Source organism: Catharus ustulatus, chromosome 17, assembly GCF_009819885.2.
Source record: "Catharus ustulatus isolate bCatUst1 chromosome 17, bCatUst1.pri.v2, whole genome shotgun sequence".
Classification (NCBI taxonomy): Eukaryota; Metazoa; Chordata; class Aves; order Passeriformes; family Turdidae; genus Catharus; species Catharus ustulatus.
The window spans coordinates 1,216,846-1,234,514 of NC_046237.1; the positions used below are offsets into that span (position 1 = coordinate 1,216,846).

At 47.9% G+C, this 17,669-nt stretch overlaps 1 protein-coding gene across 3 annotated transcripts in view; it reads right to left on the minus strand.

Moving 5' to 3' along the window:
• The window catches only part of LOC117004514 (nuclear factor of activated T-cells, cytoplasmic 2-like), an 87,847-nt gene that overhangs the window by 24,526 nt on the left and 45,652 nt on the right, over nt 1-17,669 (minus strand). For all 3 annotated transcript variants that reach the window (XM_033075305.1, XM_033075303.1, XM_033075304.1), the window contains exons 6-9: nt 15,815-15,955; nt 5,912-5,967; nt 4,843-4,969; nt 2,674-3,348 (exon numbers count right to left, since the gene is read on the minus strand). In XM_033075305.1, the coding sequence (XP_032931196.1) occupies nt 2,674-3,348; nt 4,843-4,969; nt 5,912-5,967; nt 15,815-15,955 (999 nt within the window). The remainder of the gene's footprint in view (nt 1-2,673; nt 3,349-4,842; nt 4,970-5,911; nt 5,968-15,814; nt 15,956-17,669) is intronic.

Sequence of the window (17,669 nt, forward strand, 5' to 3'; positions counted from 1 at the left end):
CATCTGAGAGGCACCAGCTCCAGCAGGAGGGACCTCCAGCCTGGGGCACGGCCAGGTCACTGCAGGAGCTTCTGGCAAATAGAAATAATAGAAATAGAATGGAAATCAAGGCCAGAACAGCCAGGCTGAGGGACAGCCATGAGAGCAGTGGGCAAGAACTGGAGAGAGGAGCACAGCAGCAAAGCTGGAGTGTCAGCAGAGCTCTGGAGAAAGGAGAACAAGGCAGAGGGAGGAGGAAGAGGGGGGAAGGGAGGAAGAGCGAAGGGAAGTGAGAGGGAGCAGCAGGGATTGCCCAAGAGCCTGGGCAGCAGCAGCAGCAGCTCCTGGCTGTGCCAAGCCTGCCTGGGCAGGCACCAGCTCCGTGTCTGTCCGTGGAAATCACTGCAGGACCTCACAGCTCACTTTATCTCACAAGAGCTCTCTGGATAAAAGGGATTTCAGGGCAAAGCCTCCATAATCCTTTGGGTTTGCTTTCTTTTAATGCTACAAAGCACAAACCCAAACTTTCTAGTCAGGGAAAACATGGCTTTTGTTATGTTCTGAGTCACTTTTCCCCAGCAGCAAACAATGTGGCTTTTCAATTCAAGTCCTGAACGTTTCAGAATGAAATGCTTTGCAAAGCCCTAAAGTAAATCACAATTCTCCCAGTCACACTTGCAGCTGATAAAAACTCACTGAGGTCAGTGAAGACCCTGCATGTGCCCCATCCTGCCTGGCCTGATTTGGGTGCAGTATTGATAAGCTAATCTAGCTGAAATCAGGATGATCCTGTCAGCCAAGGAGAAGCTGGGATTTCATGAGGAATTGCTGCTGTTCTGTCTGAAGGCTCCCTGGGCAGGAGGCTGAGTGCACTCTGGGTGAGCTGTGCTGCACTTGGGGTCACTGGCTGATTCAAAACTCAGGAAAATTCACTTTGCACTCCATCTTGGGAGCTTTTTTAAGTGAAGTTACCTTTTACTCCAAGATTCTTTTTTCTTTCTTTTAAAAGGTGTGCACCAAGCACTTTTAGAAATGTGGAAGAATCTCTCAGCTCCTCATATTAAAAATTATCCTAAATAAGAGTGTTTAGTTCTCCTGTCAGAAGGATTCTCTTGCCTTGTTATCATGCCCAAATCCCTGAATGGAAAGCAAATCTCCCAAGTGAAATTTAGGACTCCTAAATCTCCTGCTCAGAGAAAAGAACCAGTAAAAACTCTCCAGATTTTACTGCCATGGCACCAAAGCTGCATGCACAGCTCTGCAAACACAGCTGAGAGAGGAAACCTTCCAACCTGTGCCCACACACCCACAGGGAAGGCTGAGCATGCAGAGCACTCTGCACCCAAGCTGAAGAAAGCAAAACTCCACAGGCACAGTTTCACAGCTCCAGGTTAAGTGCAGTAAAAATCCCAAAGTAATGAGTGCTCAGAGCATATCCCAGAGCACATCCAGGAGAGCAGGGCTGGATCTGCCTGCACTGAGAGCAGAGCAGAGTCACATTTGGGACAGCCAGGTCTGGATGTCCTGCACAGGAACATCCTGCATCTGCAGCAGCAATTCCTGCAGCCCACTCTGCTCCCACCACAGTCAGTGTGGCTTTGCTGCTCTCTGTGATGGCAGTGTCCAGCTGCACTGTTCATTTTGCATTGATTCCCTCCTGACAGAAACATGCTTTAATTAAAGAACCAATCAAGCACGCTGCCAATAGCTGCCCACCTAAGAATAAGCAGGATATGTTCAAAGAAAGCTTTACTCAAACTTATGTTCATTCCTGAAAGCTAAATCAGCTGGCTCACAACAAAGGAACAGCATTGTTTTACTTATCAATGTCCCACTGTTCATCTAGAACATCTGCAATGGTTTTGCCTGCAGCACTACCCCATTCATTACAGGCCTTGATAAATTGCTCAATGGGCTTTTTTTTTTTTTTTTTGGTACAAAATGTACAAGAGCATTTCACAAAGTGGACTTTGCTCTGATATGAAAAAATTATATTAAAAGGATGAAGACATGCGTTTCGTTTCAGAGCCACCATTTTCCAAACTGGCAAAGGAACTTTTGGCAAAGGGGAACAAAATGGGACCAGCTCAGCGTGGCACAGGGCAAGCAGAGGGTCCCTGGGCCAGTGGCCAAAGTGCTTTGGCATCTACCAAAAATGCACTCAATGGAAGACCCAAACCCAGCAAATGCCCACACCCTCAAAGGGAGCACACAATTTATTATATATTTATATATGTATGTATAATGCACACACCACCTCATGGAGGTGAATCTAGCTAGTTACAAAGTCTCTTAAACAGTCCAATAGGAAAATGACATCGATATTATTTATACTTTTGACCCAATAACCAAACTCCTGTGACCTGCAGTGCAGCACTAACTCTCCAGCCAGAAACTGCCTGAAATCATGGAGCAGAAAGACGAAAGAGACAATGCCCAACAATCTCCATCTTGTCCCCATCCATATTCTAAGAACCCCAAATTCCAAACCCTTCACTATGTGACACCACACGCTTTATTCAACTACCCAGCAGAGATTTCAGCTCCACCACTCCCATTTTGAAGCCTTCTCCACGGCCTGAAAGCAGAAGCATGCTCTTTTGGGGGTCATGCCAGGAGCTAACAGGGCACTGAGAACCAAACCTCACCCCTCCCTCCAACAAAGCCGCCAAACCAGAGGGGCACAGCACTCACCATCATCCAGGTAGGCCTGGTCCAGGTTCTGCTCCTGCTTGATGGTGACTCCTGCGGGCAGCACGTCCTTCTGCTCGTTCCCTGGCCCGCCCTTGGCCGCCCGCTGCTGCTGGATGACCGTGGGGTAGGAGCTGGGGCTGAGCCTCTGCGCCTGGCTGGGCTGGGGCTGGCCGGACCTCGACGCGCCGGAGGGGAAATTCTCACAGCACATGATGTGCTGGAACTCCTGGTGGCTGCCACACCTCAGCTGCTGGTTGTTTGGAGAGTAGTGGATGACGGGAGAAGGCTGCTGCTGGCCCGGGGAGGGGTGCAGCCCGGCCGGGCTCTGCGCTGGAGAGCCGGCGTGCACCAGCACCGACCTGTGGGCATCTGCAATGGCAACTGGGGTGGCCATCAGGCCTGGCTGCTGGTAGCCCAGCTGGCTGGGGCTCAGGCTCTTGCTCCGTTGGTAAATCACAGCGGGGTTCTGCTGGTGGTACCGCGAGTCGGGAGAGGAGAGCCCCGAGCGCAGCTGCTGGCAAGGGGCCATGGTGGGCACCAGGCAGGAGGGGGACTCGGTGGCCATTGGGTGCTGTGGATAGTAAGGCTGTGTTACTGTCCCCAGAGCACTGTGCACTGGATTGCAGATTAGGGCTGGATCATAGTCATCAATGGGCTCTGTTTTGATTGATGGTACTAGAACAAAGCATGCAAAGGACGTTATTTGCAACGAGCTGAGGAGAAACAGAGAGCTTTTCCCTGAAGTAATGAGATTTAAGCCTTTTACAAAATTGGTGTGTGTAAATTCACATGTCATGAGCACTGAGTTTAATAAATTACCCACATGCAACCACAGCAAAAATTGTTCGAAGCACTCTGTGCTAAGAAGTTCTTGAAAAATCTTTAACCAACTAACAAACCAAAAATTGTTCGAAGCATTCTGTGCTAAGAGGTTCTTGAAAAATCTTTAACCAACTAACAAACCAACAATTGCTAAAATTGGAAAATTCGACACTTCAGCTCCTGTTTTAGTTCATTTAAGGGCCATTTTGGAACACAGACAGAATGAGAAGTCATAGATAGGTGTTTCATGAAGTACTTCCATCCCACAGAGACTGAATCAATAGAAATCCCAGAAAATAAACAACTCCCCATCTTTCTGTCAAACATTTAACAAGTGACCAAAGGCAGAGCTGAGCGAGTTTAGAGCTTTTGTCTCTGCTGCACAAAGTTCCCTCAGTGCTGAGAGTTGAAGACTTGTCTGACACCATCATGTAAGAGACCATGATTTAGTAAGACTTGTGTGGATCCTGGTGGGATAAATGATGGTCCTCTACATTTCCAATGATTTTTGCTCAAATCTTCCCCAAAACTCACTACAGAAACACCATACAATGGAAACCATACAGTGGTCATGCAAATTTCCTTTTTGGAAGTAGAGATTCCTTCTCCTAAAGTCTGTTTTAGGATTGTGTTGAGATAGAAGTGTGCTTCTCAATACTATTTCAGAGCAGAACAATTTAGCAACTGTGCAAACCCTTGGTGATAGAGTTCATAAATTCAGGGAGAGGACCAGAGATTTTCAGACTGGAGGAGACCAAAATAAGAGTCTGAATTAATGTTTGCCCCTCCTTAGAGACAAGTCAAATTAAGACATCATTTGGAGCTTGCATAAATTCTGATGCTGTTATTTTATGCTTTCTGCTTTCCACAAACACAATACTCTGATTTTCTCGCAATATTTTTTCCCCAGCCAGAGAGAAATTCTGGGAATCTCATTAGTAATCCTGCTGCATTTATTGTGACATGGCTCATCAATCCCCTGGAGGAAGAACATCAGAAAAGCATTCATATTTTTCTCAACTAGCCTCATTTAGAAGAATATATATTGCTTCCCTTCCTCCATCCCAAGCCCTTTCCCAGATCTGATGTTTTCTTATTGCTGGACACGTCAGAGGAGGCAACACTCCTGGTTTTCAGAGGGTCACATCATGTCCCACACTGATAACACCTCAGACTGAGGGAAACTCCTGATCACAAATCACAGCCATCCTTTAAACCAAGCAGCTGTTGAGTGCTGAGCTGAATTAAACCAGCAGCATTTAGATCCTCAAAGAACAGCAAGAATACAACAGAGCAGAAAATCAAATCTTGCTGATGGAATCAGGTGGCTCTGTCCCTGAGGATTACCTGGGTGATAGGTGAAATGCTGGGGTTGGCTCCTTTTTCTCTTGCCATTGATGACGTAGAAGTTCACCTTGACGGCTGTGCGGATGTGCTTGTTCCTGTACTCAGGTATTTCCACAAAAAGCATGCTCTGGAATGACAGGGACAGCCAGCAATTGGCACCTGGGGCTGAGCAGGGGGTTTGTGTGCAGCTCCCCTGCCTGCACCTCCAGGCACTACAGGAGGAGCCTCCCTGCTCATCCCCATAAAAAAGGTGTGAGAATAAAAGGGCAGATCTGAAAGAGCAGGAGATTTTTTGGTAGTGGCAAGTTGGTTTTTATGGACTGTATCCCCCCTGCACTTGGTGTTGTCCTGAACTTGGAGAGAGAATTCTCAGCCACAAATAAAACACATGAAATGGTGACACTGCTAATCCCACAGTGTTTGATAAAGGAGTGGGCACTGCAGAATTCCCTATTTTTGTCAGAATAACTCAAATATTCCAGATTCATCCACAGGCAGGCCCCACTGTCCTGTCGCTGTGGCAGTGTCACTGCTGGCTCCTGGAGCTCTGCCTGCCCACAGCAAGGTCCAGCAAGCCAAGGGAACAGAGAGAACAAGAACAGTGGCCACTGAAATCCTGCAGGACACAGCACCAGGGCTGGCACAGAGCTGAAATCCTGCAGGACACACACAGCACCAGGGCTGGCACAGAGCTGAAATCCTGCAGGACACAGCCCCAGGGCTGGCACAGAGCTGAAATCCTGCAGGGACACAGCACCAGGGATGGCACAGAGCTGAATCCTGCAGGACACAGCACCAGGGATGGGACAGAGCTGAAATCCTGCAGGACACAGCACCAGGGATGGCCCAGCCTGGGCTGGCACTGTGGGTGTGCAGACACAGCCCCCAGCAGGGTCCCCTTTGCTGGGTTGTTCTGCAGGAATCCATTCCTTGTGCAGCCCATGCACTGCTGCAGCATTTGCTATTTGTTCCTCTTTGCATTTCTGCTCTCTGTGCTCCTGAGCTGCTCTTTGGAAGCTCCCCCTTGGACACAAGGTGCTGCACAGCACACCCACAGTTTCATACTTACAGGCTGGCTCTTGTCTTTGTCCACTGTGGCCTCCATTTCCCAGATCTGCTGCCCATCTAGAACAATATCACAGCATTAACCTCACTGTGGGCTTTTTTTTTAAATTATAGAACTTATTAAAAAAAAAGAGAGACAAATCAAGGGCATTAAGTTAGCAAAGCTCTCAAAATGGACTTAATTTCAAGCACCTTCCCAGTCCTAACCAAAAGCAACAGCATTTTATTTAAGCACATCACTGAACACTTCCCTCGCCAGGAAAGAGCTTACACACATATTAAAATTAAATGTTTATGTAGAAATTAGCCAAGCTGAGGAATGAAATATTCAGCACAGGTGCAACATCTGCTTTTTAGCAGGCCTGAGGCCAGCCAGCCTGGCTGCTGGAGGGCACTGGGAGGGCACACACCTTGTCCATGGGCACACACCTTGTTCATGGCACACACCTTGTCCATGGGCACACACCTTGTTCATGGGCACACACCTTGTTCATGGGCACACTGGGTCAGCAGCTCAGCAAAGCCCAGAGCCCCTGGATTCCCAGAGAATGCCACTGACAGCCCTAAAGCCGTCCTAAAGCACCAAATATTCATTGGACTCAGTGCAGAAGCACCAAATATTCATTGGACTCAGTGCAGAAGCATTTCACTGCATGTGGGACAGCTCTGCCCTGAACCACTGCAGCCCCAAATTGTTACATCCATGCAGCTTGTCTCCATCCTCAGTTACACAAAATTCTACTTAAAGAGGAAAACCAAATGTGATCCCCTGCATGGAATACCACAGGAACCCCTGAGCTGTAAGTGTGACAGTAGTGACAGGACATTCATTTACAGCCTGGGTGCTTCCTCTGTTACAAACATTCCTTAAATACAGAAACATTTTTTGCAGTGCTTTCTTTTCCTTTTTTTTTTTTTTTTTTTTTTAGATTTTAATCTTTACCCCTTTGAATTTCCTATTCCATTAAGCTTTTTATCCAAGCAATTTGCAGAAGAAAAGTACTGATGGGGGAACAAAAGTTGCCTCATATCTTACTGAAATCTGGTTTTTAAACTGGCCAGGGCACAGATATGGCAAGGAGCTGATGGACTGGGAATGTGCAGGGGGCTGCTCTCTGCCTTAGGGGAGCAGCTCTGCTTTGGGGCTCCCAGACTGGCCAGGACAAGGGGGAAAATCTCCTCCTAAACCCAGTCCTTCTCACAGGGCTTTTTATTTTTCCCAACTCTTGGAAGTTCTGCAAGAGCTGCTTTTGTCCTCTGTTATTTAAGCACTTCTGCTTCTGGCGAAAAGGGAAATGAAAGAGTATTTTTAAATGCATTTTGCATTTTTTTTCTGTTGTTGTACTCTTTGTTCTGTGCTGGGCCCAGACAATGAGCTGACAGATGTGCTGGGCTCTCTGGGCTGGCTCTTCCCCAGCTGGGCTCGGTGGCCAGGACACAGCCCTGGGGTCCCTGCCTGCCCCAGCCCCAAGGACAGAGCCTCACCTGCCAGCCCTGCACAGCTGGACACCTCTGGGCACTCCGGTGGGATGGGCAGCTCTCCCTGGAGGTCAGGGCTCAATCCCTGCCTTGGCTGGGCTCCTGGAGGGGCAGGGGGCACCCAGCCCTGCTGGGCTCCCTCACCCCAACCCTCCCAGTGACAGCAGGGAAGGGCTGGGAGTGCAGCTCCTGCAGCAGGGAGGGAGCTCTGAGCATCTCCCAGCTTTCTCTCTGGTTTTTTTTTAATATTAAGTTCCCCCTGTGAGTGAGTTGTCTTTCCTGCTGTGCCACTGGAGCCAGCACATCCCAAGGGACTGCTGCAAAGGCATGGCAAATATCCCATTATTTAATGCCATTTAATGCCATTTAATGCCATTTAATGCCATTTAACATAATCAGCCAGTGCTATATTCAATCTGTGCCCCTGTCACTGCAGCCAGCTCCTTGCTGCTCTGGAGACAGAAACAGGGAAGGGGGAAGCCAAAATCCTGGGGGGTTAATCCAGCAAATCCTTCTCTGATTACGAGGCAGTAAATGCTCAGTGGGGAGATTCCTCCTTAGGTGACCTTTGAGAGAAGAAACCACCACAGTGTGTGGTAAGGAAGCTCCCCAACTCCTAAACACCCCAAAGGATAATGCTTTAGAGTTCTCAGAGGAAAAGAGGAGGGAAAAGGAACAAGAAAATACACCATAAAGTAAGAGCTCTGACAGAGACATCAGAGCAGTCTCAGCTGTGCCACATGGAGCTGTCCTGACAAGGACAGCCAAGCAGGAATATTTGACACTGGTTTTGCTCCAGGCAGAATGTTTTCATCTTCCTTTCTGTACTGCTAAATTCAAACAGTCTGTGCAGATACAACAGCACTAGCTTCACAAAGAAGGTGGAAATCAAAAGGATTTGTTGGTCCAGAATGCATAAACTAAAGTGGAAGGGGGCCTCATGTGCCACATCCAAGGCTGTGGAACACATGCAACCACAACCACAGGGGATTTGATTTAGTAACTGAGCCACTGAAATTGCACTGAAAGCTAATGAAGCCAACCATAAAAACCAAATGGTGTTCAGGCTGAGTCCAAAGTCTGTGCAGGTCAAAAGTAAGAATGAGAAAAGGCAAACAAGAAAGAATTGTATTTGGGATTATCATTCCAACAATGATAGATGCTTCTGTTTGGATACATTCCCTATTTGTGGCAGCTCACGGGTTTCTAACAAATCTGTCAGCAGCAGCAAACCCTGCTCTCTGAGCACTGAAGCCCTGGTGGATTTAACCACTCTGCAGTTCACTCCTGACCTTTATGCTTAAATATGATGATGTGGCTCCATCTGTCTCACTGCTTCACTTGAGCTCGAGACAATCAATATTTGCTTTTCCTTTAGCTGCTCTGGATATGCACATTATGGGAGCTTTTGGCAGAAAGATGAGGGAGGCTGTGAGGAAAATGAAAAATACAACTGCCTTCAGAAGTGTCTCTCTCTCTACTTTAACCTATTCTTTTTCCTGGTAATGAAAAGAAAACTTTTGATTATGCACACTCTGAGAGCTAACGGAGAGCAGGAGGAATAAACGGAGAAGTCTCAGGATCATTTCAGGAAATTCTGAATAGAGAGAACCTGCACCAAACTGCCAACACATTTATCACCTTTAGATTGTGCATAAATGCAGATTCTTTTTTAGGAGGAAATTAAAGTGGATGCTTGGAGAAATTCCTGAGTGAAAATGGGATTCTTATTGTAAGGATGTACTAAAAATCCTAAAGCTGTGTGAGAGTGGAGCACAGCCCCCAGTACAAACCTGTCACACCAGGGACACTCCCTGGGCACCACAAATGTGCTCAGCTTTGTGCTGGACCCTCCACAGATCCTTTCTGGCCTTAATTACCCCATAACTGCCATGCCACAAACGGGACAAACAGCTCCTGCTTGGAAACTGAGAGGACTAAACCCCAGCTGGATTAAAAATTTAATCTGAAGTCTGCAAGTGCAGATAGCTGCTTATTGCATGGAATTAAACCTGCCCCCAGAATGGGCAGCACAGGAAGGTGCAGAAGATCCCTCAGTGCCAGCTCCACGTGTGTGGTGCCTTTCAAAGTGCAGCTCCAGCACAGGGAGCTCAAGCCCTGCCTCTGCTAAGGGCAGCAGTTGCACTCAGGATGACAAAATATTCTTGGATTTAGACCCTGAGGTCTCACCAGCCATGGCTGCCTCATGCAGTATTTTTACTGTTGTGGTTCCCTGCTCATTTAATGGTTTGTCTTAGTTGGCAAGTCTTTAACACCACAGGTCAGTGAAACGTTCAGGAAATCGAGATTTTTGTGCTGCTTCAGGGCTATGAGACTTAGCATTAAACCCCGATGAGAGATCTGATTGTGTCAGCACTCTTTGGGGGAATGAATGAGTTGTTGGAAGAAAGTAATTCTACCCTTTCTAAGTCAAACTGCCATCATACCAAAAGTCTTGCTTCAAACTGGGGGAAATCAAAACGTCAGTCTGCATTAGGAACATTCTGGGTGATTCTCTGCAGCCCCTCATAGGAGTTTTTTTAATTAGCCAATTAAAGGTTTTCTGAACCAGTTACAGCCTTTACACATTATTCAGGATCCCTTACTCATGACTTTGGGGTCAGTAACTAGCAGAGAAACAAACTCACTGCTTTATTTGAACAAGCATGACTGATGGACTGAGAGGCTCAGGAAATGTTCTTTGCAGCTCTCTGCAGCTGAAGACTAAATATACTATTGTGCTGATTCTGGATGGGATTTTAGGCCTGCAAATGTACACTGCTTTCCAGTCAAGCATGACACAAATTACTTAATGAACAACCTGTTTCTGGGTCCCCAGAGAAGCCTTGTGCTCTGCACATTTCTGCACAGGAACTGTCCCTATCCCCTCTGTTCTTTGGAAGGTCTTCCAAAAAAGCACAGCAATTATCTCTGTCAGCTTTTATCAGCACATGACAGACATCTCTGGGAAACAAGGAAAGGCTTTTAGAGCCACCCCAAGAACAAAGGGAGAGCAGTGGATGGTTTCCAGTAGGACAGAACCACTCTGGGAAGCAGAAACCTTATGGGGAACCCTCACTCAGAATTCTCTGCTGCTCTGGACAAATTCCAGACAAACTCAGGGACAAATTCTGATTTCAGCTGGGGAGCTGCTCTGCTTCAAGTCAGCACGAGGTTGTTCAGCACCTGGTCCTGAGCACTTGTCCCCTTCTAAGCTCTTATTTCAAAATAATTTTCAAACATTACAGCAAACATAGAATAAATTTTAAACTCGTGAGAAGTAGAGCTATTAAATTCATTCCTGAGCTTCATTTTCATGGATTTCTTTTTCTTTCTGAAGCAAGACTGCCCACTGCAGTTAATGGAGCTCTGTTTGTTGTGAGCAGAGCCAGTGCCTTCACTGCTCTGAGGACAGAAGTTTGACTCACCAAGGCCAAAGATACAAGGCAAGGTCTGGGAGGTAAAAGGGCAATGGATTAGTCATCCACCAGCCAGCCCAGCCCCAAATCTGACATTTTGCACAGTGAGAACAAGTCTGGAGGCGAATTCTCCCCATCTATTGTTGAGGAATTCAATTCCCATTAAAATAAAACATAAATACAGTAGTTGAACATCGAAGCAGGAGGAACAGTATTTAATTCCAGAGCTCTTCCAAATGACTCCTTATGCCAATTCATCAGAACAGATTTGTTGTATTTTCAAGATTATAAGTGTGTTTGTGTGTGTGTGTGTGTATAAATTATTAAACAAAAGCTTCTCTCAAAATAAAACCACTGGGAACCTCCATGTAATAAAATGAGTCACACCAGGATGCGATGACTAAGTGGGAGAACAGGGAATTCCACTCCCCATGCCAGCTTTCTTCATGATCAATTTTCTGTCAACAGGTGATGGGAGCTTGTCTCTCTGCCTTTTGTTTATGCCAAGAATTATGATTATTTTTTAATATTCTCCCTAAACAATTAAGCTGAATAATCAGGACCAGGCACGCTTCCATCAGGCGCCCCCATAGTAAACAGTGAGCCAGGGAATCCAGGCCAGTAGTGGCTGCCTGTGCTAATAAGGATTTACCAGCTGTAAAATTCCAAAATCTTGTGTCATAGGGGGAAACCTTCCAAAACACTGGATTCCACCCTGTCTGGCTGAGCCTCTAACAGCTATGGCAACTCCGTTTCTGCAGCCACACTCTCCTGCATTTTTCTCTGGGTGAGCCTTAGATTTTTTCCTGTTTTGCAGTGTTTTTCTGGAGTCCCCGGTGGGGTGATTGCCCTGGAGGATTGCAGGAGCACCTGGGGCAGGCAGAACATTCCAGGTGGGGGAAACCTTTGGGGAGAAGGGTCTGCTGGCTTTCAGCAGCCACAGCAGCAGGGAGAGGCACAAGGTGCCCCATTAATTACCTTGAAAATTTCTAATTTGCACAGCAGAACCAGGCAAACCAATCCTGATAAATACTCATTACCCTCACATTCAATATTTAAAGTTGTTTATTAGTTCAAGTAGCAAACATCTCTTTTGAATGAACCTGGGAGAACACTGGAGTTTTTTTAAAAAGCTTTCTGTCTTATCTTGAATTTGCCTGAGAAAATTGCATCATTAATGCTGCACTAGTAAGTTCACAGGGTTGACTGCTGAAACAGTTTGCTTTTATTCTGCACTCCCCAGGAGTTTTTGGATCATTCATGAAATTGCCAGACTACAAAGAGGGACCCAGCTCCCTGTCTGGAGGAACTGACCCAGCAGAGAGGGGAGCAGAGCTGTGGACAGTGCTGGGATTTCCTTTCACCTCTCCCAAAGAGAGCATGATCCTCCATCAGACCAGAACCTTCTGTCCCCAGTGAACCTGCCAGGGTGTCCTTGTCCTGCAGGACTCCTGGCATGCCCTGGCACATTCCATGCCTCATTTTGGGCTTTTTGTGCAGCCTCAACCCAGCACCCCCCTAGGGAGCACACAGCCTGACCCTGCCCTGGCTGAGCTCCCCAGGACACATCCAGGTGTGTCCCAGCACACTGCTGGGCTGCAGACACACTGATTTGGTCCCAGGGGCTGTGGACATCCCCAGCTGGGGCTCAGAGGGCACAGGCAGCCCCTCCTCTCCCTGCCCTGCTGGCCCAGGCTGCAGATCCGTGGTGGAGCCACTCCAAGGATGGACGCTGTGTTTGGGTTGTTCCTCCACCACCCACATTGTCCTGGGGATGATTCACCACGTCCATGTGGCCACCAGAAGAGTTTGGCAGGGGAAAGCACGGCCCATTTGCACTTTTCTCCCCCAGAAACACGAACCTCCTCTATCACTGACAGCAGTAACCAGTACACAGATGGGAGTAAACACAATGCAACCAGCATCTGACTTGCAAATTGTGACATGACAATTAAAATAAATAAAAGGGGGAATTCCAAATCTCTTCTTTTTTTAACTGCACTGTAAGATCTGGGCCCCAACCAAGCACTAACACCCTTGACCTTCACCCTATTCCAAGTCCTTGATAGCTCCAAGACTGCTTTTCAAGCTTTCTCTTCCAGTTCGAAATTAAAAGAACACACTCCAATCTAGTTGCTTCCCCTGACCTAGTTTAATTTAGCTGGGCTCAGTTACATGTCTCCAAGTTCAGATCTTCAGGCTCTGTCAGCCAAACTCTGCTTTTGTGTGCTGGGCTTGGGGCATTGCAGCGTTCCCCTGGCTGACAGCAGCTCCATTTTATCACCCTGCACCGAGGGGAACCCAGAACTCTGAGTGTGTGTGTCGATAAACTTCAGAAAATTACAGCAATTTATGCATCAGCATTTCAAACACAAGTGCTTTATCCCTCAGAGCAGAGCTCCAGCCCTTCACTGCTTCCTGCTGCCATTTCCTGCCCTGAGCCCAAGCTCAGACCTTCCCAGCCCTGTCCCCAGCTCTGACACCGACTCTGTCACATCCCCAGCTCAGGGAATTGCCTTCTTTTCCAGGTATTTCTGTGGAAAACCACACATCTCTGCAGGTCTGTGGAAGGCCAAACAGAGCAGTTCATTACAGTGCTTTTGTCACAAATGCTAATGGTGGGTGAAGGATTGTCTGCAAGATCCAGAGGAGATGGAAAGAGGTTCTGAGAGTTCCCCTGAGGGATGAAGCCTGACTGACAGCTGTGATCCCCAGCAGTTTTGTAGGACCTGCTTCACCCACACCCCACATCCAACAGCACCCAGAGCTTGGAGCCTGTGGAACAACAAACAGGAGAAACCCTGGCTGCACAAAAATAACTTGCAGAACGATTTTTGGGGGAAAGAAGAGCCTTGCCACTCTCACCTAAACTCTGGACAGCCGAGCCAAGGAGCTGTGTGGGGCCGTGGGATGCTCACACACACCACAGCTCTCACCCTTGTTACCAGCACAGCAAAAACCAGGGGCAAAAGTGGGAAATCCAGCATCACTGCTAGCACAGACAGGGCTGTGAGCTGCTAAAATGAAACTCTAAGCAAACCAAGCTTCCCCTGCGAGCTTGCTGCATCTTCCTGCCTTGACAAAGGTGTGATTGTTTCACAGGCTCTGGAAGAGACCCAGCTTGCTGCAGCTGGGCTGGGGCAGAGCTGGGCTGCCATCCACCCCCAGAACGCTGCTTGTGGCTTCCCCTGCCCCCGAGCAGCTCATCAGCACTTTCTGCAGGGCTGTGCAGGGCAGGGCAGCGTGGGTGAGCTGCTCCCCCTCCCACCCAGCACTGCTGGATCCTCACTGGGGCTGCACAGCTGGGCTCTCTGCTCGGGCTCCTGCAGCCCAAGGCAGTGGAAACCATGAACAGACAGCCCAGAGGTATTTGGGATTGTCTACAGGGAGCCTGAAAGTCTGAGGTGCACCAGATCCTGATTTTCAGGTGGGACACTCATCAGGCACAAAGCAATTCTGGGTTTGCTGCACTCAGCCCATTCATGTCCAGCTCAGCTGGACTCAGTTCAGCTGGGCTCAGCCCATCTGCAGGCCCAGCTCAGCTTGTTAACCTTCCTCACCTTAGGATACACCTATTCAATCAAGCACTCTTCATTTAAAAGCACTTCAGGACACCTCTGTCCTGAATTATGGCACTCCCAGAGAAGCAGTCAGCAGAGACCCCCCTGCAAACCACACAGAGTTCTGATTCAGCCCAAGGATTTGCCTCTGGACCTCCCATCCTCTAAATTGCCCTTCTGCCAATCATTAATTCAGAGTCCAGCAGACTGAGGCTGCCTGCAGAGGCAGGGGGAGGCAGGATATGGAACACCAGCAAGCAAATCCCTGCTCCAGACTGGGCACTGCCGTTGGGATAAGTCCTGTCTCTCCCAACAGGAGGGAAAAAAAAGAGGAAAAAAAAACCCTGCAGTTTCCCCAGCAGGGAAGAAAAGCTTTAGATTTAGTGTGGAAAATGTTGTTGCCCTTTTTACTTTCTAACATCTCTTCCAGGCAGAGCCCTCTCTGCTCTCCTATGGAAACAGGGGCAGGGTGTTGGGGATGTTTCCTCGAAATGGCACCAGGAGCTCCCTCTGCTCTCAGTGGATCATCTGGAGCTGCTCAGAGCATTCTTGGGACAGGTAGCACTGCAGGCTGCCAAGAGTTACCGTGTACCATGGTGGAACAGTGGCAGCACAGTGGGAAGGAATTAATCCATGGACTTGAAAGGAAACAGAGCGTGCCAAAAGAATTCCTGTGACTGCACAGGCTCCTCTGACCCTCCCCAGAGCTCCCATCCCTGCAGGAGCTGCCTGCCTTGCTGCTGCTGTGCCAGGAGCTGGACCCACAGCATGCTTTGTTCCCTGTGTCACCAGCTGGGATATACAGGGATGTACATTCATTTTTGGCTCAATTCTCACTTTTTTCCAATGGCATTTTACCCCATGCTGCTCACTTGGGCCATGCAATCTCTCAAACTCCTTGCAAGTCTCTGGATAGATCACTTAAAATGCCTCAGTTCACTGACAGAAAACTTCCAAGCACCAAATGTTCTTAAGAGCACAATGGGAGCACAAAGTTTACAATAAAAAATATGGAAGGAGAAGGGATGGACTCTTCTATCTCATTATGCATATAAAAATAATTTTATAAAAAGACACATGATGTTTTTTTCACCATTGATTTCTAAAGGGAAGAAAACACAATCTTTGCCTGTAGTTCACATCAATAAAAAAAAAATTCATTTCAATGATGATTTCTCCATTCACTAAACATGAGATTAAACAAGCACAGAGGAACATGGAGTGCTCATCTCCTTTCCTTGATAACAAACCCTGTCCCTGCTGATTCCCAGCCTGGATTCCTGTGAAGCAGCACCACAAAGAGCTGCTCCCAGCTCCAACTTTACTCACATGAGCCTGCATGGCACTCCTCCCTTGAGTGGAGTAATCATGAGCACAGATCTTACGATGGGATTTGGCACTCCAGATGTGCCTTAGCCCTCAGGGAGGGTTAGGAAACACCTGCCTTACCTGATGTTTTCTCTGTGAACACCACCTTGGACTCTGCTGTGAAGTTCTGTCCAGTGAGGATCATCTGCTGTCCCCCATAAACCAGGCAGCTGTCAATGTCTTGTCTTTCAACCATTGGAAGCTCATGAGCAGACCTTTGGGCTGTGGACAAATTGCAAACATGAATGAAACCAGCTCTGTTTTACCAGGACTTTCCAAATCTTCCCAGAACTATCCACAGATTGATCTTGTCATCGTTACCATCCGCTGACTGCCAAAGCAGCTTCTCCAAGGTGCTAAATTTAGGTCTGAGAGGGAAAAATAAACTTACTCAAGGCATTTTATTTGGAAACATTCAGGAGTTGGCTGCAGTGGCTCAGCTGTGCTGGCCCTGCTCCTTGTCCTTGAGAAAGGACAGCTTGGATGAATGAGCTGAAACTTGCCCATGCCTGTTTCCAAGCCAACGGCCAAATTTTCAAGTGCAGGCACACTGCAGCCTTAGAGCCCAAAAATTCCACCTGCACAGAGGATTCCACTGAATAACACTGAATTCCTTCAGAGGGGGAAAAAAATGAACCTCTTCTCCAAAATCCCACAGGACAGGGGTGGCTCCATCTCCATCCCATGTGGGGCACCTGGGCTCGCAGGAGGGGCAGCCACGAAGCCCCAGCTGGGATCAGGAGGGGCCACAGCAGGATTGCTGCAGCCCAGGGTGTTTCCAAGCATGTTCTGCAGAAATTCTGAACATCCCTGAGGAGCAGGGCCTCATGCCACAGGCTCAGTCTGATATAAAAGGCAGGGGAAGGAAAGGTGGGGTGGGATCCAGATGGACCTGGACGTCATCAAGGCTTTCTAAGGTCTTTGCTGGTCTTGGACACAAATTTGGACATGACTTTAGCAAGTTTTTCTCTCTTTCCCCAGCCAGAGAACCAGGACAGCCCCATCTCCTCTGATCCCATAAACCAGCCATTTGCATGGTCAGGAAAGCTTTGGGGACCCTGCTCACCATCCCTGCTCACCATCCCACCTGTTTGCTATCCAGAGCAGGAGCTGAGGAGAGTGAGGATGTGAGAACTGTTCCCTGCAACACAGACAGCTGGAAAATATCAGGAGCTTCCCTGTGGCCAGACCAGGTGGGCAGCAGCTTGGGGCTGGTGAGCTGTGAGTTCATGACCTGCACTCCAACTCCTCCACATCCATCCAGCCCAACTGGAAAGGCCTCCAGAGGATCCTGCTCATCTCTTCCCCAGCTGCCTTGGCTGGGTTTTAGCTCTCCCTGACAGAGACCCTGAGCATTGTGTCTTCACTGAACGTGCTGGGGCTGAGCCAGGGCTGAGAAATGTGAGGCTGGATGTCAGAGCAGCCCTGACTCACACCCAGGCAGGCTGTGACCTGACCTGGCACTGCTCTGCAGCCCTCACAGCTCCCTCGGCACCTGGAGAGAATGCTGCAGTGTCTGCTGAGAAACTCAAGCACTGAACCTTTCACAGCAGCTTTTTAGCTCTGCTGAACCCTTCAGTCAGAGACAGAGATTTTGCTCTCATTAAAGAACAGAGGGAATTCAATAGCTGTAACTTTCTTATGCCATTTGAGAAGCAGTTTTGAAATCCATTTAAAGCTACCTCAGGACTCACTGTTCTTTTCAAGTATAGAACATCTGGGCTAACATACTGCCAGTTAAAAATAGAGATTCAGATTATTTTCAAAGAAGCTGATAATTTCACATGGCTGTGGGATTAATTTCTTTCCCAAAATACTAACATTTCTGATGAGTTCCTAATTGGATTTATCAGAGATAAGATCTGTAACCTCAAAGGTTTAAGAAGAAACAGCAATCATCCAAAAGCATGTCTACAACAGTCAAGAGAAAACATTT